Here is a 22,944-nt window from a genome sequence, read left to right as displayed (position 1 = left end):
TCCCTCAAAACCTAAAAATGTTATGAAAAAGAAATACACAGCTTTACTTAAGACATCGGTATAAATAAGTTCATGGGAAGTTACTAGGCATGCAGTCCTGGAGACCATTGAGAAGCCTTGTCTAATTTCCCAGTTACCCTTTAACACTGTCTAATTTAGTGGATTGCTCAGTCACAGAGTAGGCAAATGAAAGCTGCAGGGAATCAAACCCTGAACTACAATTAGCAGCTCATAACCCTAATCCTGTCCACTAACTGCCAGGTTAAGAGTTGTGACAGGAAAGAGAACTGATAGTGATGCATCAAGTCTGCATTAAGTTAATATTAGGTATTGTTAGACTGTAGTTATGTTAGCATTTCAGTCTTCATATATGATGAATATGCCTGAATATAACCATGAATACAAAATGCACCTGAAGCAATAACAGGATATCCGTTGCCTGTTTGCACGTCTGAGCTGCATATATTTTCTATATATAATTAATATATTTGTTATTACCTAAAAAAATGAAAATTACCTGGTAATTTAAATAAAACAAGCATGCACCACTCAGTCTTTAATTTTTTTACTAGACTCTAAATGGAGCATTCATATGATGTCACCTTCATACAGCATCAATAAGATGTTTGAAGTTTGGCTTCATTGTAGAAGTATCTCAGGGTGTTGGTTATCAATCATAATTCTTCAGTGTGTATAACTTATCTGCACAGAGAAATGGTTTCATTTAAATATTGCTTTTTGACGTTGTGTATTTATTGAGACATTGAAACAGTTAGCAGCTTTTTATTCCCAAGCATCTCAAAATTACAGAATGAATGTAGGCTGTATTATAAAGAACAGTGAGAAGGGGTTAGCCTCAGTGATAGACTGATTTAATGCTGCATGTCAGTCACATAAGAAATGCAATAAACTGTGATAAAAACACAATTCTGGAAATTTATCAGCCGCAGATCTGCCACACCAGGATTAATTACAAACAATTGTAGAAAACACATACCCCTGCTCTGGTATTTGTTTTGTGAACTATAAAAATAGGAATCGTGAGTGTTAGAGACATAGTCAACTAACAGTTATCAGCATATCCATATCGATTTTTATGTATGATTTGAAACACTGATCCTCCTGCATGTTGATTTAGGACTTACATGGAACTGAAATAGGCTGGTTAACTTAGAAAATCAGATAGCAAGTCGGTATTAGACTCGGCATTGCCAATCGTGTTGCTAGAGTTTGCACTTAGTGGGTTGAAGAGGTCATCCAGCTCATTAGCCTGGCTTCGTACATTGTGTTCAGGGACAGATATGGACACTGTTGTGCCAGCGTCCATAACAAAAGGGTCAGACTGGAGGAGCTGTGCATGTTGACTAGTTGGAGCTATCATGGACGGGTCAAAGAAACTGTCAAAAAAGTCATTGTTAACTGAACTAGAAGGGAAACTGCTCTGCTTCATTTCTGACCCTGCTACATCAAAGAAGAGATTATCATTTCCAAACGGATCGTCAGAAGAGGAAGATGATATAAATCCTGTAGAGAATTGCTGTTTAGTGATGTCATGACTATGCCATGCATTAGTTTGCACCTGAGAGTCAGCTGGGACATCAACATGTAAAATATCAAAGATATCATCTGAAGACATTTTGGTCATGTTTTCACCTGGCAGTATTGCAAACTGAATAGTTTCACTATCTTTTGCTGGTGTTTGATTAAGTGGAGTTGTACTTAGAAGGCCAAATGGATCATCAGTAAAACTGGGAATTGCTATTTGTTCTGTAAAACTGACTGTTTCTTGAACACTTCCAGCAAGAATATGAGATGCATTGTCAACTGATTGCACAAGAGTGTCCTGTTGTTTACAGTGATCAGAGAAATCTGAAAAGAGTTCATTTGAAATATCAGATTTTGCAGTTGTACCCAGGCTAAGACTTTGGTGGGTCAATTCATTACCATTTCCACTACTGATACTGGCAGCATTGAAATACACAAGTGACACTGACACATGGTCTGAAGTGTTGAATGCTGACTGAGAATTTTCCTTAGAAATAACAAGCATATTATCAACTGGCTGTGAAATGTTCTGTTCTTGATTTAAAGTATCTGAAGACATCTGGATCTGATTGTGAGAGTCAGAAATACGATTATGAGAGTTGATTTTACTACACTCCTCAGTGTTATCAGTATGTATTGTCAAAGGTTTGCTAGGATCTAAAATCTTGTTTGCTGCTTCTACATTTTGTGATTTTATGTCTTCCAGCAGGTCTGAGTTGGTGGAAAGTTGATTGTTTTGCTGAGGACCTTGCACTTCCATAGCTTCTTGAACAGTATGTTTGCCATTTCCATACACATGGGCTTCGCTGTTAACAGGGATTGGAGCTGGCATTTCTGAAAGTGGATTTACCTTACACAAACTGTCATCCTCTGCTTCTTCTGGTTGCATGATATCCCTTTGTTTATTAGCTTTTGCTAGATTTTCAGACTGTTTCATTTCTTCCTTTCCTTTTTCTGATGATGATCGGAACAACTTACCAAAAGCAGATGATGATTTTGAAGGTGATGGTTTCTTCTTTTCAGATTGTTCCTTTGGGGGAGTTGCATCTTTACTTCCTGCTGTAAATAGTTTAGATAAAGCATTTCTCCCAAGTCCTGGAGACTTAGTCAAAGATTCTTTCCTTGCATGGCTTTTTTTATTCTCCTTTGTTTGAGCAATGTTTTCAGGAACACCAGAAATTTGAGTTTCGTTTTTTGATATAGAAGAATCTTCAGATAGTTCATTATTTTGTCCATCTGTATGGATTTTTCCTTGCAAGTCATTTTCATTGCTTTGTTTCTGAGCAGCATCACATTCAGGGTCGAGCAGTTCAGACATTTTTATTTCTGAAGCTGGCATGCCCTTTTGTTCTTCTTTACAAAACTCATCTTTGTCTGATGATTCCTGTTTAGTCCTAGCCTGTTCCTGTTTAGTTTCATCTGCTAAAACTCCTTGGTGGTTCAGTGATTTACTTCTGACAGCGCAATCAGATCCTGACAAGCCATTGCCCTGGTTTTGTACATTTGGCAAAATATTTTTCAGTGGCATTTCTTGGCTCAGTGAAACACTGTCTTTCTCACATGTAACAGAGGTACTGTTTTCATGTTGTGGTTGCATTGTTACTCCACCATCATGACTTTGTGTTTTTGAACAGTGTCCATTGTCTGGTTCTAAAACAGTGTTTTTCAGATTAGATGCATTTTTTAAGGAACTGTTATTATCAAATTCATGGTTGTCTGACTTACTGAGCATGTCAGATGCATGCGTTTGACTATCCGACTCTTCCGGTACATCTGACATGGAAGACCTGCATATATTTACTGTGTTAACACTAACTTCACTATTTTCTCCTGCCATTGTGTTTTTATGACTTAAATCCATTGTATCAGAAGGCACTACTTCTGTAGAGTCCAGTATTCCACCAGCAATGTTTCCATGTTGTGGTTCATTTACTGTAGGGTCATTCTGATTATTTACAGCTGTGTCACTACTTTCATCATGAAATCCTGAAATAATAAATTCTGCATCTGAACTGCCTTCTAGCATATTGCTAAATGTTACTGAAACTGGCTCTTGAGGCTCTGATCTGGGGGTCTGTTCATCACCACTATCATAACGATACGTTTCTTCCTCTGTCTGTGTTCTTATATAGAGTGGTTTCTTTGTATCCGGCACTTGAGAAAATGTCTCAGATTTCATAGTGTTATAGTTGTTTTGATTGATTACATCTACATGTGGGTAATTACGCATATTATCACAAGGGGCATCATAATTTTGATAATGAGATCTTGGGTCAGCATCAACAGTGTCATCAAAACAATCAAACAAACCAAAAACCTCAGGCAGTGCCACTGCTGTGTTTTCTTCATCTGCGTTACCCTGCTCAGCGTTAGATTCGTTGTTTACGTTTTCTTCACTATCGTTGCTAATGTTACGATCTGAAATATTATCTTCATGGCTAGCTGCTGCTTCTCCTTCTTTGCTTTCATTGTCACCTAGACTATCTGTTATGGTGCCCATTTCTCTCTGATCAGTACTTTTCATACCCTGAGTATCATGTGAATTGTTACTATTAGCAGTAATGCTACAGGGGATGGGATGCATTGCAGGATCATCAAATGCTTCTGAAGAAGAAGATGATGGCACATTATGTGGCATAGGCATTGATGTATTCACAGATGGCAATCTCGCTGATGCTGGACTAGTTGCTTTGGTATTATGTTGCAATGTACTCTTTGATGAACTGATATCTTGGAACATTGCAATCCTTTCTGATATACTAGGTTGTTTTGGCTCATCAGCTTTAGAATGACCTGCAAAAGAGAGTTTCAGTTCCTGTGCTCCTATATTTAGATCTGCTTTTCCCCCTGCTTTTAGCCAACTATCACTATTACTGCCTATACTTTGAACTTGACTGTCAGCAAAAGCATCAGAACTACTTTCCATTTTATAATGTTCAGATGTGAATTTATGTTTTTGTGAGCTACTAGTTGCAGCGTTTACATCCAGTAAACCTATCCTGTTTGTTTCCACAGGTGATATAGGGCTGCGCTGACCTGATTTGACTTGTGTTATTTCAGTGCCAGTAGGAAGGTTACTTACATTCTCGTGTGAGATTTTAGGAGGAGGCCAGCTAACTCTAAGCTTGCTTCTTGACACAGATTTGCTTAAATCTTCATCATAGTTATGTATTCCTACAGGGCTAGTTTTCATGTTTTCAGGCTGTGAACTGGTGTCAGGAACATTGACTGGCGCTGCAGTTTGTCTCTGCCTGGTGTTTTCTTTTTCATTAGCAGCCATATTGCTGATTTCATTTTCACTTTGTGAAACAGTAGTCTTCAGAAGCCACAGTGTTTTGTGTTGCTTACGACCAAATCCTTCGTCATAGTTGCCCTTAGCTTTAAAAAGTTGTGCGTAGTGGCTAGTGCAGTAAAATTCACCAAGCAGTGCTGCATAGTTATGTAAACTGCAAAAGAAATGCGCAGAGATAAAAGTTATAAAGCTGTTTTAATACTGACACTGAAGATAGCTGCTCAGTTAAGTCTATAAAACCAAACAGAATTGAATAAGTAATACAAATATACTACAGCCACAAAGCTAACGAATCACAAGACTTTCAGAACAAGGACTTGTTACACTTTCTTATTAGACATCAGAGTTTTAAATAAAATAATTTAAAAAAGGGTGCTGTGCTTAACATGTGGTGTATATAAAATTATCCCAGAACACATTATAGAAACTGGTTAAGCAATAATGCTATCTGCAAAACTCTTCACAATAAGCAAGACATTTCTTGAAACACTTCTGACATGGCTGAATTGATAAGCAACTATCCTGGCTAGAATTATCCAACCTGCTAGCATAAAACCAGCTTACAATAGCTCACCAAATTCTACATTATCCCAATAGAGTTCCTGTTCTTCAAGGTCTACTTAATATCTACTCTAAGAAATGCCTATTAAGATCCACCAATAAAGCCCCTGGCTGACATAGACAAAAGCAACAATAGCTCTGGGGACTCCTTGTTTTCCATTTCTGTTGTAAAAGCATGGAATACCATCCTTGTAGATATTAGGACCACTGAAAACAAAAACAATTAAAAAAAACTGCTTCAGTCTCATTTACATAGTTCTTGGTTATGTAATTGTTCTGACCCTGGGTAGCTTCATTTAATTAGATCACATCATACCTTAACCTTCTTCTCCTTTCTATACTCTTAATCAATCAATCAATGTGTGTTTACTGTAAAAGCCACTGATGAATGTAACCAAATGACTGAACAAAATGTCCTCTCAACTGTATTGTTTATTGTAACACACATTACTCCTTACAGTATATTTACTTTTTGCTCCTTTCTTGGACTTGAAACTGTACCTTACTAACTGTTTGACTCTGTACTGTACTTTATTAATATGTGTATTGTATTTACTGAATTTGTTGTACTAATCTTTGTGAAGGTTTCTCCCCAGGCCACTACTAAAAATGGGATCCATGCCCAGTTGGACTTTCCCAGTAAACAAATGTAAAAACAATAAATAGATTTTTGCTTTGAATGTTAACATGACTTACAGAGTGACTTCTGCCACTCACCATTTCTTTTAAAGCATTTAGTAATTATTCAAATGGCAAGAAATATGTGCCTCACATAGTTTTGGCCACTGACAATTTATCAAAAGCCAAAATGTGTCATATATGTCCATGGTTTTATACAGCATTAATAAATGTACCAGAAAGCAGAGAACATTTTCTAAAATCATATTCTGTAAATAAGAATTAAAAAAAATAAATAAACAAAAATATCAAAACCACTGTGCTAGGAAAAAAATATGTTTACTTAGAAAAGAAAGGTCACATGATTCAGTTACATAATATATTTAAGTATTGGATTTCCTCCGTGTGAGGTATATCTGATGAAGTTTGTAGTACTGAATAGAAGCCCTCATTAAATGCCATTTATTTTGCTCTTAGCAAAACAACTTTGTTTGTTGTTAATGTTTTACCACTTTTTCCTGTTTCATTCTATTGGACTGCTATTCTACAGATACTGCTAAAGTAAACCAGGAAAATACTGAAAAGAAATCATTAATTGTGTTTTTAAATAAGGGCACAGGAAAGCAAACCGGCATAAGAGCTGCTATCTCTCTATGGATAAATCTTTCACAAAAGTTAACTTTATATCAAACTACTTTAAGAAACAAGAATTCTATCAGTGCCAAAGATTGTAAAATGCAGAGTGGAGGTTGGAGTGTTTTTTAGTTGCTACTGTATAAATGGCATACTTGTTTGGCACTCGCATATAGTATTGCACAGAAAACTGATTCTGTAAATACTACTACTTATGAGACATCGGAAGGCTAGGTACATATAATTTGTAGGCAGAGTTATGATTTGAGTTGTAAGTACTGCTTAAATGGCACAAAATGTGAACATTATTTGGTGTGTCATCTACATTTGTGGCAGGCAAAGATTAGATAGTAATAAATATACAAATGTTCATCTATCCCACCAGTTTAAACATGTCTAAAGTCATTTACCCAAGACGGCAAACCATAATTACTACTGTTACACAGTGGTGCTTTTTATAAAACATGTTTCTTACATTGTCAGGTAGATGCATTGTATAATGCCTATCATTTTAGCACGGGTGAAGTTTTGTCTGGTGCGTGGTGTTGTAGACATCTTTTTGACATAATGTTCATGCACAGAATTCCTTACATACTAACATAAATGCAATGATTGGAGCAATTCTAGTTCATGTCAATGATAACATGCTTTCACAAAATTGTTCCTGGCAGTAATGACCTTGCAGTGCATGGAACAAGGGTATTTACGCTCCGATATTCAGAAAAGGACAAACCAGTTAAGCGCTACAGTAGCAACAGACACAACCTTAACAAATGTTATGCACCTCATGCTTAAGTTGTTAAGGGCAGGTCCCATGCCAGGCATTACAATCTGCCAGTACTGATCAGTAAAAGACAGTGGCAGAATAAAAGATTCAGTTTTGTCTGCTGTCCATGCCAATAACGTGTTCCTTCCTCTTACAAAGTAAGAAAGTTACAGGAATAACAGGATGTATGATTACCTACATTTTCTGAAGGATACAATGTTTGAAACCTAAATGTATATCATTATTTAGCCTCTTCAATCCTCTGTGATTTGAATGAAAACACAGGCTTTGTTATGAGGAACAAACCAAACAAATGAGGAAAAAATCTGAACATTCTGCAAAAATCTGTTTAGCAACATGGCAAGGTGAGTGTAAACATAAGGGACTGTGTGTTCCATTACCTTTTTGACAACTCTCACTAAGTTCTTTATGGCAAAAGACTTCCCTTTTTTTCCCCCTTGTAACTAGTATTATATGGAGCAGATATGCCCTACAAAGTATTATGAATGGATTACTTCACTCTTGAGGTGAATTTCTTGGTATACACGTCTCAAACGTATAATAAATGGGTTATGACCAGCAAACCAATCATACTCCTCTTTGTAGTGCATGTAGGACTGTGATTACATCCTGAAATCAGTGAAAAGCAAGAGTGTCTAGCTGTCGCAACTAGAGAGAGGTGGGAAGTCATTAAATATTTCATTCACACTTTTTTAAAAGTATAAATGCAGTGTTTATTCACTTCCTGATGCTTTTCTTTGGGGACCACTCTCTGTGTGGCAGCAATTAATGTTTCACAGTTTTCTGAACTATAAAAACACTCCTCAGCTACAATGTTTCTTTATTCTATCACTCTCTCTCTAACTTTTGTAGTACGTGGGAATAGGTAAAACACCATGTACTACAAATAATTACAGTTGGGTCTTTTCGATCATAACCAAGGAAGTTACATGTTTTTATAGGTTCATAGGTGGTTACTAGACTATCGGCCAAACAGCCAGTTTAAGATTAGATAGACTTACCCTAAATTTACCAAAATTTTGCTTGCATGTTACAGTACTCCGAGAAATTTTAGAGTTAGAACTGCAAACAAACCTCACTTCGACACAGGAACCAACTGTGAAAACGTAATAAATGTCAAAGAAACAGCAAAGGTTCCAAGCACGACTTAGTTCAAAATATTTAATGGCTACAAAAAATACACAGGGTAAGTACTTTCACGGACCACATCAGACCATAATAAAGCATGTCAGCAGTTACTCAACATTTAAACCTGTTTCATCCAATACAAATCAAGTTTGAGAGTGATGTAATAATTGGCATTAATTAATACAAATGTACAAAATATATATATATATATATATATATATATATATATATATATATATATATATAAAACTTGTAGTTACTGATATACTTGGACTGATAGACGAGAATAAATATAACCATCTCTTTCATAAAAAGCATGCTTACATATTTGGTTAAAAACTCAAACATCCTAATAAAAAATCTTAATAAAAAGTGTTTGACTACAAAACATCTGATTCAGTTATTTAAAACCTACTAATGCTTCAGTGGTCTAGCTCTTAAAAATGAGTAACTGCTGACATGCTTTATTATGGTCTGATGAAGCGGAGCTTTGGTCCCTGAAAGCGTTTACCCTGTGTATTTTGTGTACCCATTAAATATTTTGAACTAAGCCGTGCTTGGAAACTTTGCTGTTTTTTTGACATTTACTATGTTTTCACAGTTGGTTCCTGTGTCGAAAGTGAGGTTTGTTTGCAGTTATATTTTGATTTTTACTCACTTTTGAGCATGGCTGAAGGCAACAGTCTCATATCTGAGAATTCTATGAATGTTTTGAGAGAGACCCACTCAACACCGACTGAGTGCTTTTCTAGAGGAACACAGCAACCCTTTATTGAATAGAGCTACCAGTTTGACTACCAACTATCCTGTGCCAGATGGCAGCATTAGAGAAGCCTTTTATACTGACTATTATTTGCTGGAGAATGCATTATACAAGTATAAATGCTTACAATTGCAGAGGTATCATTTAGAGGCTTCTCTAAACCTTCAGATTGTACCTAGAGGGCTGAGAGTCTTAACAATACCAACATATGGATCTACATATCCTGAACTATTGAGACGCTGGCAAGTGCTGAATTTGGAATGTAGTGCTAAATATATGCAGCTGTTGATTGAGTTTTTCAGACCTGAAGAGGTGGATTTATGTCAACAGATAGAAGCACTACAAAATAAAATATATGAAACATATCCAATGGATGTTCTAACTGATAAGATGGACAGTTTATTTGATAACATCTCTTCTTATGACAAGAGGCTGTCCAAGGTTAAAATCAGGAAAATTCAGAGAGATAAACTAGATTTTGAAAGGGGTGACGCCTTTTCTTGGTCTAGAGACAGTCCATCACACAATGCAGCATTTTCAAACCAAACAGGAAGTGGGAGGCATTCAGAGCGCACATGCTACACTGAGCCTCAGAGAGCAGTTGCACAGAAGCAACTGGAGCTATCCAAAACTTCTTTGACGCGGCCAAGTCTCAATGGAGTTGAAGTTAACAGTATGGATGCTGCTAGTAACAGCTCTACAGTCATCCCTAAGAGTAGTGCTCCTGTAAAACCGAAATTTTTAAGTGGAGCAGATGATTCTTCACCTCTTCCGGTATTAGCAGCTCGAGCAACGACGTTGACTGATTCAGCAGGTGGTTCCAATTCTTTTTTATTGAAAGAACCACTAAAAATACGAGGGAGATCGAGGAATTGGTTTCAGAATCCCAGGGTAAGACGGATTCAGGGTGAGGAAGACACAGCAAGGACAGTGAAAAGAACCAGGCAGGTTTAGTATACAACATTTCATCTATTCTGTTAACTGAGACACAGACTGCAGTTCTGAATAGAGGTTTGACTTTTGTACCAGCACAGTCGGCAGTTTTAACTGATGTCCTACAAGATTTACACATGTTTGGCAGGACTTTAACTTTGAAAACAATGTTTAAGGATGCTTTTTGTAATGATAGTGTTTTTAAGAAACTTAATGCATTTGTACCCCCTCCCAACTCTATTATTGATTTGTTTACATAGGTCTGTGAGAGGCAACTGAGACAAACATTTTTAGACAAACAGAATGATTGTTTTTTAACTTGACTATTGATGAGAGGCAGGCTTTATTTGAGTTGAAATGTTTAAATAGTGTTGAAGTAAGACCATCTGATAAAGGTGGAGCCATAGTTGTGCTGGACAAATGCTTGTATATCTCATTGATGATGGAATTATTAACAGACACAGACACCTATGTTCCCATACCGTTGTATACTTTGACAGGTGTTATAGAGAAAGTTGAGTTTTTAATATTTGATCTATTGATTACTGGTTTAATAACAGAGCCGTTGTTTGAGTATTTTAAAGTCAACAATCCCATCACCCCTATGCTATATGGGCTCCCCAAGATACACAAAGATCTTTATAGACCACCTATCAGACCGACTGTGTCCAGCAGGGGCTGCCTTATAGAACCGTTGTCTATTTTTGTGGAGAAAAACTTATGTACTGTTTTGAATAAGTGTGAAACTGTTTTAAAGGATACGAAAGATTTACTTGCTCAGTTGTCTAGCCAACTTGGTAATATTAATGGTACGTGTTTCTTTGTTACACTAGACATTGCTTCACTCTTTACTGTGATACCCAATGAATGGGGAATAGAGAGTGTTAGGTCTCTATTACACACACACAATGTATCTAATGACAAGGGCAGACTGATTTGCAGTCTTTTGGAAATCATTCTGGAGAGAAATGTGTTCATTTTCAGTGAAGTACATTACTTGCAGAAGGTTGGCATGGCTATGGGTACAGCTTGTGCAAACAGCTACACCAACCTGGCTCTGGTAGGATGGGAGACACAACACATACTTACAAATGACAGATACAGCTCCTCAGTTGGTTGGTATGTACGATTTGTGGACAATGTTTTTTTTGCTTTGGAAAGGGACGGAGCATTTACTGTTGGAGTTTATTCAGTACATTAATAGTACAAATGATTTTCTAAAGTTTACTCATAAATATTCAGCTACCAAGATAGACTTTTTAGATGTGCAGATCAACAGGGATATGCTAGACACTGTCACTACCAGTGTTTACAGGAAAAGTGTTAGAAAAAACAGTATCCTGCACAACAACAGTATATAACCGAACCATACAAAATTGAATGTCCTTAAGGGGCAAGTTTATCGCGTTATGCGTCTTCACAATAAAGAAACCGACTTGAACATTGCCCTAGCTTCATTGAAAGAAGAGTTCTTGAGTAGAGGTTACAAGTGTGACACCATAGACACACAGATTTCTGAAGCCTGGAAGGAGAGGATGGGTAGGTGTAGACCATTCTTTAGCACTGACTCTAGGACAGAGGTTGGTCAGACGTCTAATCTGATGGATGATGGTGGATCCACAAATAATACTGTTGGCACTAAACTGAGAATGCCTTTGACATTGGCCAGCAATATTAATATGGTATGTGATGTCATTAAGACAAAATGGGACATTTTATTAACAGTACCCGAATTACGAGGTGTTATCAATAATAAACCAGATTTGACGTTTAGGAATAATAGATCTTTGAAGAAATAACTATGTTATAGACCCCTGAAACATAACACTCATGTGCAGTTAGAAAGAGTGGGCACGTTCAAATGGAGAAGATGTACAGCTTGTGTGTATATCTATTCAGGAGGTAATTTTACACACCCACAGCTAGGTTTTGTTATTAATCTTGATTTTTATGCTGACTGCCATACCAAGAATCTAGTGTATTTTAGTTTTTGTATGACATGCTACGTATATTATATTGGCAAAACTAACAGACCCTTCAAAGAGGATTTTAGAGCATCTTCGTGACATCAGGAACTCTAAAGAGTCTAATGCCCTAGCTATGTATGTGATGAAGGAAGGCTGTGAACATAGGTTTAAGTTTTTTGTTGTAGAAACTTTACATGTCAATGTTAGAGGAGGAGACCTCAACAATAGAACTGAATCTGTTGAGCAGAAGTGGATACTAAAACTACAAGCTGACAGGTATCCTGGTTTAAAGAGCAGAGTTTCGCTTAAACCATTTATAAGAGCCAGACCATTGAAGCATTAGTAGGTTTTAAATAAGTTGAATCAGATGTTTTGTAGTGAAACACTTTTTATTAAGGTTTTTTTATTAGGATGTTTGAGTTTTTAACCAAATATGTAAGCATTTTTTTTTTTATGAAAGGAGATGGCTATATTTTTTCTCTTCCATCAGTCCAAGCATATCAGTAACTACAAGTTTTATATATATATATATATATATATATATATATATATATATATATTTATATATTTTTTTTGTACATTTGTATTAATTAATGCCAATTATTACATCACTCTCAAACTTGATTTGTATTGGATGAAACAGGTTTAAATGTTGAGTAACTGCTGACATGCTTTATTATGGTCTGATGGAGCGGAGCTCTGGTCCCTGAAAGCGCTTACTCTGTGTATTTTTTGTACCCATTAAATATTTTGAACTAAGCCGTGCTTGGAAACTTTGCTGTTTCTTTGACAATTTTACAGTTAGGCTTGTACACATGTATCAGGCATTCACAGGCTGTTCCTGTCCATTTGGGAAATAGGTGTCAAACCGGGGATAAATTTGTGATTTCCCATCCACTGGTCAAAGTTATATTTGGATAGGGTTAGGATGAGCTTTTCTTCACCTCCAGCATTGATCTTGAGGTGCATTTCTTGGTATTCATGTCTCAAATGTAGCACATTGATAATGAATGGAGGCCTAATCATAATCCTCTATATATTTTAAAATATGAGTGCAATTTATTTCTTTACAACAAAACTTTATTTGTAGCAGTTTTCAGGCTGTTTTTGATACCGAAGTAGATTTTTAATGTGCTTTCACAGAATTGCTACCATTGTCTTAATGGTAACACTTATAGATAATTTTAAATAACTTTTGCCTGTCTCCTGAATGGATTATTTACTAATGGTAATGTCAGCGGGTCTATATTAGAAAACCGAACTTTCAAAATTTTGAGTGTTCTAATTACGACCCGTTTTCAGTGAATGCTGAAAATATCGAAGAAACAGAAAACCAAATTTTTTCCTAGGGAAAGAATTTGGTTGTCCATTTATGTTGCTTCGGTGGTGGAAAGCGCTGTGGTGGAAAGTTACAGGTCGGGTTCAGCTAAGTGTGCGATTGTGTGGACGTGAGGGTTAGGGCGGGTTAGGTGAGTTAGGGCGTGGGTCAGGTAAGTGTGCGATTGTGTGGACATGAGGGTTAGGGTGTTGTAGGTGAGTTATGTATAGTTTAGTGTAGGGTTAGGTGTAAGAGTTTAGGTGTATGTGTGTGGATTACTGTTTGTTTGGTGTGCTTGTGTTGTGTGTATGTGTTTTGGAACAGCAAATTTTTTCCCTAGGAAAAAATTTGCTGTTCTGCATGTTCGACGTTTTAAATTTTCAATTAATATGGTTCAATATCAGAACACTCGAAATTTTGAAAGTTTGGTGTTCTAGTATAGACCCATGTCAGCTTAACATTACAGAAATGGCTCAATTTATGCAACCAAACAGTCCTATTAATGTTATATTTTTAGAAGCAGTGCATAATATTTGGTATCCATTTAATGTTGGGTTCACGTTTGATTACTTATTTTTTGGAAAATCAGCAGATGCTAGAGATGTTTAGTGTATTTTTGGACTTCTCAACAGCCTTTGTTTTGGATAATAAATGTATTCTCTGAAAACAGATATGTGTGAATCACTCTCCACTTATTTCATATTAATCGGTGTAACTTGAAGTTATAACTGGATTCAGATTAAGATAAACAGAAAAATATTGAAATGACTAATGTATAAGTAAGGTCATTTATTAACTTCACTTCTTAGTACACATTAATCCAATTCTGAATCTTTTAAATTAAGATAGTTTTGATCCACAGAAGTAGACAACTAATGTATGAGTATAATCTATGCAGAGGATCTTGTCACATGCTCATTTTTTATACAGATCTAAGGATGAGAATATGCCATCCGAAAATGTAACAAGCAAATTAGAATTGGAAGTAAACATTTTAAAAATGGGTATTGTGCTATTTGGAACCCAAAAGAGGAGCACATTTATTTAAAGGTATAAGTGACAAGCTGTCATAGTAATTAAGCCATAAAAGTTCCTGTCTTCCTGAGTTGAGGTGGAACCTGGAAATTAAATATACTGTTTATTAAAATTTGGTAAAATGCTACATGATCTTGCAAATATCTATGGGAAATATGCTAAATGTTTAATAGGATCATAAGAAGTTACTAGGCTAATGACCCTAGGTCCCTTACAAACCTAGCCAAGTTCTGTCTTTGTTTCCATGGTCAGAACCTATTGCCCATGTCCAAAAGAGACACAGGTGGAACTCCGGGGGTGAATTTATGGTTACCCATCTAATTGTCCAGATTGTGCTTGAAGAGGGCCAAAGAGGTTCTCTGCTTGACATGAATTGGGAGTCTGTTCCACAGGTGCAGTAACCTCTGGGATACAAACCTGTCTCTCCATCAGGTTCTATTAACGTCAAATACCAGGTTAAGGTCTTTAGAGTGAGTAACCCATGAGCCATTGGACTTACAGATATTCATCATTTCCAATAAAGCGGAGTCAGAGATTGCCTTATACACAAAGCAGTGATCACCTCTGAGTAGTTTTGTATGAAACAGAGTAAAGTGACAGTGATTTCAGCCTATCCACATAGGACAGATGCTGAATACCTTGAATTCTCCTTGTAAAGATTTTTTTGTGGTCTCTCCAATTGCTGCAGGTGCCTGGAAAAGTACATACCAAAAGGAGCATTGTACTCAATTATTGGCCTGATGAGGAAAGAGTACAGGGAGGTTATAACTTCTTTTTTTCTGGAGGCAATGTTCTTACTTATGAGATGAGCAAAAGAGAATGCCCTTCTTACCACTGTGGAGATGGTGATCAAAGGTAAGGTTGCTGTCAACCTGTGTGCTTAGGTCTGTCACCACTGAGTGCATACTTAAGGTGTTGCTATTGATGTGGTATTTAGCAGGAACATCAGTCTTACCGAAAGGGATGATAATGCATTGAGTTTAAGGCCATGACTTTGGCACCAATCATTTGTTTGTGTAAGACCCTCTTGTAGGATGTTGACATCGTTTGGGGCTTGTATGACTGCTCCCAGTTTGCAGTCGTCAACAAACTTTGTCAGCCACAGACCTTTAGTTTTTGCTTGTACTTCAGAGAAATAGATTCTGAACAGTAGAGGTCTCCGGACTGATCCCCGTGAAATACCACCAATTACAGATCTGCTGTTGGAGGTGGATTCTCCTATTTTGACTGTATGGGTTCTATTGATGAGCCACTTAGTGACTCACCTAATGATATAAGGGTTGATACCTATAAGTGTTGATACCTAACTGGGTGAGTATGTCAGTAATGCCTGAGAGGGGAATAGTGTCAAAAGCCTAATCCAGGTAGGCTGTATTGGGAGTTTCCCCCTCATCCAGGGCTCTGGTGATTGCTTTAAGAAGTCTACCAGGTTTAACAGGCATAATCTCCCTTTGACAAATCCAAACTGAGTAGGGTCAAATGTTTGGAGATTACCTATATCTTTGTTGATAAGGTCCATAATGATTCACTCCATGGCCCCCAGATAAGGCTAGCCAGGGTAATAGGTCTGTAGTTCCTAGATTCAGTAGAAGCACCACCCTTGTGCAGGAAATAACGGTGGCCATTTTCCATTCAGCTAGGATGAAGCCAGTGCTTAGACTACGACTGAAAAGAGTACCCGGTGGTGTTGCTAATTCTTGTTGGAACCCATATAGGACATAGCCAGGGATGTTATCAGGTCCCATAGATGCTGTGTACAAGGTGGGGGAAAGGTGGAAGGAATGTTATGGTATATGTGGGGTGGGGACAGGGGAGTGAAGTTTTCACACAACCTGCTGGTTAGCAGGTTAGCTTTGTCCACAGGCTCAGTGTATGTGGTATCATTAACTACCAGATTGGCACAAATCTGGGTCTTAACTTTTAGGCTGGACATATGACTAAAGAGTGCCTTATGGTTGTCCTTAGTTGAGGACACTAATTTGGGTTTGTAGTTTGCTTTGGAGGACTTAACAGGAAGTTTTGTTTGTTTACGCTGTGGTGGAAGTGTTTCCAGTTTAGGGTACACTCCCTCTTACTTTTTGACAACAATTTCTTCCTCTTATTGTAAAGCCTGTTAATGGCAATTGTTCACCAGGCAGGTTTTCTCTTCCTTGAAGAGCATGTTTTGGTCCTATCACTATGTTGGTCCTATAACCATGGTTAAGAGCTGTAAGGCAATCTTTGGTTCCTAGAGTATTATATGTGGTAGAAATGTGGAGAAATTTGGTACTCCATGATCTCCTGATACTGCTAGATCAACATATTAAAATAAAGTTAAAAATTCTACATTCTTTTCTAGCTATTTGTTTAATGTACGAAACTGGAATACATGACATTTTGTTGGCATCAAGGAAGCTTAGGTAGTTATTAATGTGGGTGAATAATAGTTTGACATGAGGCTTGTGTGATTTACCTACATTTTCTGAAAGAGAAGATGAAGTGTGCAAGGCATGATGTTCATGTGTAAATGGTTGGCTAGTTGAAAAGAAAAACAGTGGTGAGAAAAATAAGCTGGCATATCTATGGACTTACTGAGAGTAAAATGTGTCATTCACTTTGAATTAATACACTGTAGTTAGAAACACAGCAAGAAAACATCATTATAAAGAAGACACATTTAAGATTCAAATCAACAAATACTTGAAAACATATGTTTAGTTACTGGTGATGGATTTTGCATGCAAGTATAGATCGCTCGTATTGCATTGCTTAAACGACATTTAAGTATGAATTTCAAAAGAGCAACATCTGAGAAGACAGATGTATACCTATGGAGATGGATGAATCAATCTGCATATGTGACACTGCTCAACCAGAGATGTTTGTTATGCGCTGCTGAATAAGACATGAATCAAGAAGCAGGAAAATTGTTTTACTGAAAGTTACTTAATCTATATTTACACATGATAACTAAATGTAAGAAGACTGACATTTTAATGTCAGTAAGACCAGCTGGGTGTAGAAACTTCTTATTTGACCATTCTTTTATTTTAATTTGACTTTATTTTATCATTTCTTAATCAATTAAATGGCATGATCAAAGATCCTTTTCAGTCATGCCATGGGCCGATGCAATGTTGCCTGGCATCATTTTCAGTAATGACAAAAAAGTAGATAAAGAGCAACAGGATATTATTAAATACGTCAGAAAAAAAAGCATTTCCTCAGAGTGAAATACAGTTGTAAACTGTGTAATAAATTGTTATGTAGAGAAAGAAAAAAATTGTATAAATATCATGTCTAACAACACAGAATAGAAAAGAATGGACTTGCATTAAGGAAGTGATGGGTGTTATCGTTAATTGCCACTAAAGCAGTTGCATTGTGTGGATTATACTACACAATTAAGAAGACCTAGGCTTAAGTAATAACATTTTACGTATATATCATCAGGCATTAATGACTTGTAGACAGCTGGAGCTACAAAATGGGGCTATGTAAAACGAGGGATCTAGGATGGTATGATCTTATGAAGTAGTCATTAAGTGAGGTGGATAGCTTGTGGACTAGTGGACATAACAATGAAGCAGCTTATTTATTTAATTTATTTATTTGCACTTTGTTGACAGGATTAGTCCCACTAGGTCAATGATCTCTTTTCATGGAGACCTGAGATGGTATTCATACTGACTAGGAGAGATTTAACCAGGGTACTGGGAAACTTCCCTACTCTTTTCACTATGTGCCATGGGATCTTTTACATCCACCTGAAATATCACCAACTCAGGCAGATGTGGCCACATTTTAATGCCACATCCAAAGATGGCACACACAGGATAACAGCACTCTATTATGCTATACTGCAGTGTAAGTATTGGAACATTAGTCTAAACTATATGGTGTAGGAATAGAAGCCACAGTGTTTTGGACCAGAGGAGTGTGCTTTCTTTTGAGCAACTGAGACTGCTTTTAAATAGCAATGGGAAATAGGAATGTGCTTTCTATGGTAGGAAACGTGAGAGTAATTTAATGCAGGACACTGATGTGCTCCAATGTCTTAAAGACTGATGAGTCAATAGAATTTAATCAATATTCTTTGCATAAAGACTGTGCTTAGAGAGTTTTATGAAATGATGTTATTAAGAGTGCATTGAAGTTTGAGAATCTATGTTTTTATGGCATATGTCACAGGTTTCAGTGGTGAGACGACATCATTAATTATAAAACAGTATCAGTTAATCAAACACTTTGTTATGATCATCGCACTGCTATTACTGAAAGGAAGTGTAGGATTAAGTTTATTATGTGCAAATAAGAAAAGGCAAATATAATGCCTTTATCTATAAAGAAACAGGACATAAATGTATGTACAATTTAAATGTACACTTTATTTACATGGTGTACTTTTAATATTGCAGCTCCATTTAAACAATAAATCAATTGTTTCTTCTACAAAACAATTTAGGGAAACGGAGTCATATAATAATAATTTACCAATAAATCTTGAAATAGTTAAAGTTTAGCCTACTATACAGGGTGTTACAATGTTAATGAGTAAAAGAGAAAAACAAAGAGTGTATGAGTTGTTGGGAGGGTGGCCTAATGGTTAACGTGTTTGCCTTAAAAACACAAGGTGTAGGGTATGAGTCTCACAAGGGATAATTGGCTAGGCTTAAAATAGCTTGCAAGGGCAGTTAGCCTAGTACTAATCTATAAACCTAATCTAAGAGGCTCTTGAAATGATAGAAAGTATATAAATTGTCATCACTGTTTTATGTACCTGGCTGTTTTGTTGAAACAGTATCTTTCTTCAGAGGTCAAATATTAAATCGATGGTCCAGCTTTGTGGCACAGCAGGATGAAGTTCTAATTACAACCCAGATAAGCCAATAGTAGCTAGCAGCTTGTTATATCAGCTCACCCATCCTGGGATAAGGACGGTGGTCCAGCTTACTGCAGTGTTGACACCTGCTGGAGAAATGGTGCACAGCATGCAGTGCATGGCCAGGGACATTTATTTATTTATTTACATTTGTTGACCGGGAGTGTCCGACTGGACATAGGTCCATTTTCAGCGGAGGCCCGGGAAGAAAAGCTCCACAGTTAAAATAAACAGACAGTAGTTACATTGGATTACATAGCGATTAACAATTTAACATAGCAATTACTTACAACATATTTACAGATGAAGAACATAGTACATCAGTAGACAACTAGAATCTTTATCTGTGAAGTACATAACAGACATTAACAAATGTTACAATAAGTAGTTCCTGCTGTATAAGAAGTACTAGGCTTATGAGCATCTGAGCTTGCTATAATCAAGGTAGTTAGTGGAGTGGAAAGAAAGGTAGTGGTTGGATGGGGTGGGTGATATTAGAGTGGGAGTTGCAAGGGCATTGCCAGCATGTTTTTAGGTGTGCTTTTAGTAAAGTTTTGAAGTGGGTGCATGATGGTATGGAAGTAATTGTGGGTGGGAGGGAGTTCCATAATTTGGCTATGGTGCAAGAGAATAGTGCTTCACCAGCAGAGTTATTGGCTTTAGTGATCTGCAAGTGATTTTTGTTGTGTTTGACATGTTTGGTGCCTCAGTAGTGGTCTTCATGGGCTGCTTTCAGGCACAGCCACATCCACATAAGAAGGCATAGTAGGCCTTCATGCTTGTGAGAATGCAGTGTTGGGGATAGGGCCATGCTAGGAAAAAAAATGCTGGTGGTTGCCTGGATGCTGGCTGCATGTAATTCACTGTCACTGCATTGTGGAACAATGCTGGAGAGCTAGTGGTTGGTGGGCACTGCAAGGAACATTAAATATATTAAATAGATCATGGCCTTGATATAGTTAGAAGTAACAGGACTATTTATGCTGCAATAATGGTTTACAAATGCTATGTGGCTAGCTTTCTAAATGACAATCGTAATGCAGCTTTGAAATTAAATGAAGTAATATCTTTCATATAAAAAACTACAACAGTATAACATATAATAAAAAAACAGATACTGTTTTTTTATACTTCATTTAATATTTTTTCTGTGATTTCTCAGACCCATCTGCTTGACATCTGGATCTGGCTGTTGGCAGTATTACTGGCTTTATTTTGGATTTTCTGATCTAGTGCACTCCATTTCATTCCTTTTTTTCTACTTTGCAGTGGAAATATGCATTTAGCATCCAGCTAAAGATACCATAGTGTAGAAGCAGTCAGGCCAGTGGCATGGGTTATTATCCCGCATGATACCAGTCATTTTACTATTTGCTACCTGACTCCCATGGGCTATATATGGCTACAGCTGCTAATTGTGCAGTACCTGATGATTCACATGCAGTCCTTCTTAGATGACTTTATGCAGTTTTCTTATAAAGTGAAAGAGGAACGCCTTCTGGCTCATATTACAGGCTAACTATACAGTGGATTAATCTATATAAATCCCCTTAAGGAAAGGAGGTTAGCTTTAATTTGCTCAATATCCTACCCTTTGACAGTGCATTCCATTGCAAAATCTGCTTATCACACCCAGGTCATGGCTTCCAAGGACAGATCAGATGCCCTGTCTCTGTGCTAGGTGAGTCAAGGTAGATATTGTTTTATATAATGACAGCATCCAAGCTTTCAATGTGTGAAATAAGGCTGTTGCGTTAAATGAAACTGTACAGAAGTACAGTAAAAGAAAATAGAGTAAGCATACAGTTAACATTTTAATAACAGTACTTTCCAAATGTAAATAACATTTACAAAATAGTATGGGGCAATTTTATAAATTATTTTCTTCAAGATATGTTAATTTCTTTTAAAGTGGTAAACTATACTAGTTAACATAGTAAATACTTAGAACAGTATTATCAAATCTGTCTAAATTTTAGCTTTGTGTTTTTGTGTCAGACTCATAAGTCTAAACAAAGTATATGCAAAAAATATTCCATACGTTGGCAGGACTGTATTGAACAGGATGTCTATTTTTATAATTAAGAAGCATAGAATCCTGCAATGGACCCAGTAAGTCATCTAAGAGCTGCAATTTTGATTCCTATAATTAATAATATCATCTGTACCCTCAATGCCCTCAGTGACCTGGCCCATAGTCTTCTTGGCCTGATTTCAGTAAGGTGCTACAATACAGCCGATCATATGGCTGCATCATTCATTAGTCAGTGCTGGCAAGGTAGGTAAAGTCAGAGAGTACTCTTTTCCCTGTATTAAGGTACATAGTAGTGAATTTATTCCATAGCATTCTCTTATATGTTAGTTTATTACTAGCCACACCAGGTACTAATGAATACCTATAAGTAATTCCTAGGCCTCCATTGTTTTTTTTTTTAGTTTATACATTAATATATATGCTAGATCATCACCTTAGTAGACCATTAGGAGCCTAGCCACTGCAGTTCCAGTTACTTGCTCCATCTGTCCATGAGTGTCTGCAGAGCTACATCTATGGTGTATTTAAAAAAGATGATGTAGAGGGATAGGGCTTTGAGATGCTCCGTGTAACTTAAGAAGCTCATACCTGATATTTTCTTGGTAAAGAAAACATTGTGTTTTTTTTCTAGTTGGGCAATTTATCTAGACAGATACATACCTAAGGGGACATTATATTCTACCATTGAACTCATAAGGGAGAAGAAGAGATGGACATAACTTTCTTGAACCTAGAGGATATGCTTTTAGTAGTTAATTTGGCTAGGCAGAAAGGTTTGATTTGCTAATAATTATTGAGAAATATTAGTTAAATGTGAATTTGTTATCCATAAATAAGTCTCATTTAGAAGGTTCACCACTGCTTAGTTTGCTTTCATTCCTTTTTCTTTATACCACTGGATAACACTAAATTTCTACAGTAATGGTCATATCCATGTTTATTTATTCATTTTATTGAACAATTTGGCTTCACTAGATTCATAGGATCATAAGAGCTTACTAGTCTATTGATCCATGAGGATCTTTAGAAGCTTAGCCATAATTTCCTGTTAAATGTTTACGCCTTGTATTTTAAAGTAAGAAGAACCCTAAGAAGAACAGAATATTTACATGTTCCCCACTATCCATGAAGTTACTTAACCAGGGGGTGAATTTGCAGTTACCCATCCATTCCTCCAGATTACTTTGAACAGTGTAAGAGAAGTACTTTGCTTTAAGTGGTGCGGAAGTGATTGCAAACAAGTGGTATTCTCTGTAATACATACCTACCCCTCCAGAACTTTCTGTTTATGTTGCATAAGTGACTCAGATCTCTGAAAAGTGTGTTTATGTCTCCACTGTACTTGTGAATATGCAGTAGGTCGGACAGGATACGGTCTCTTTAGCTTCTGCAGGCAAGGCACAGATTGTCTACCACTAGCCTGTATGACAATGAAAAGATGGGCAAGGCTTTGAGAGGGACAGCATTG

The 22,944-nt window shown here is 36.8% G+C and overlaps 1 protein-coding gene across 1 annotated transcript in view; it reads right to left on the bottom strand.

The window, feature by feature from the left end:
• Positions 1-731: 731 nt before the first annotated feature.
• The window catches only part of LOC122798352, a 138,695-nt gene continuing 116,482 nt past the window's right edge, over positions 732-22,944 (bottom strand). The window contains exon 2 of the mRNA XM_044067204.1: positions 732-4,991. Coding sequence (XP_043923139.1) covers positions 1,166-4,825 — 3,660 coding nt within the window. The 5' untranslated portion in view covers positions 4,826-4,991 and the 3' untranslated portion in view covers positions 732-1,165. The remainder of the gene's footprint in view (positions 4,992-22,944) is intronic.

Source organism: Protopterus annectens, chromosome 3.part1 (assembly GCF_019279795.1).
Source record: "Protopterus annectens isolate FY-2018-M chromosome 3.part1, PAN1.0, whole genome shotgun sequence".
Classification (NCBI taxonomy): Eukaryota; Metazoa; Chordata; order Ceratodontiformes; family Protopteridae; genus Protopterus; species Protopterus annectens.
Note: the sequence above shows the minus strand (reverse complement) of the source record. Positions and strands in the feature narration are given on the sequence as shown.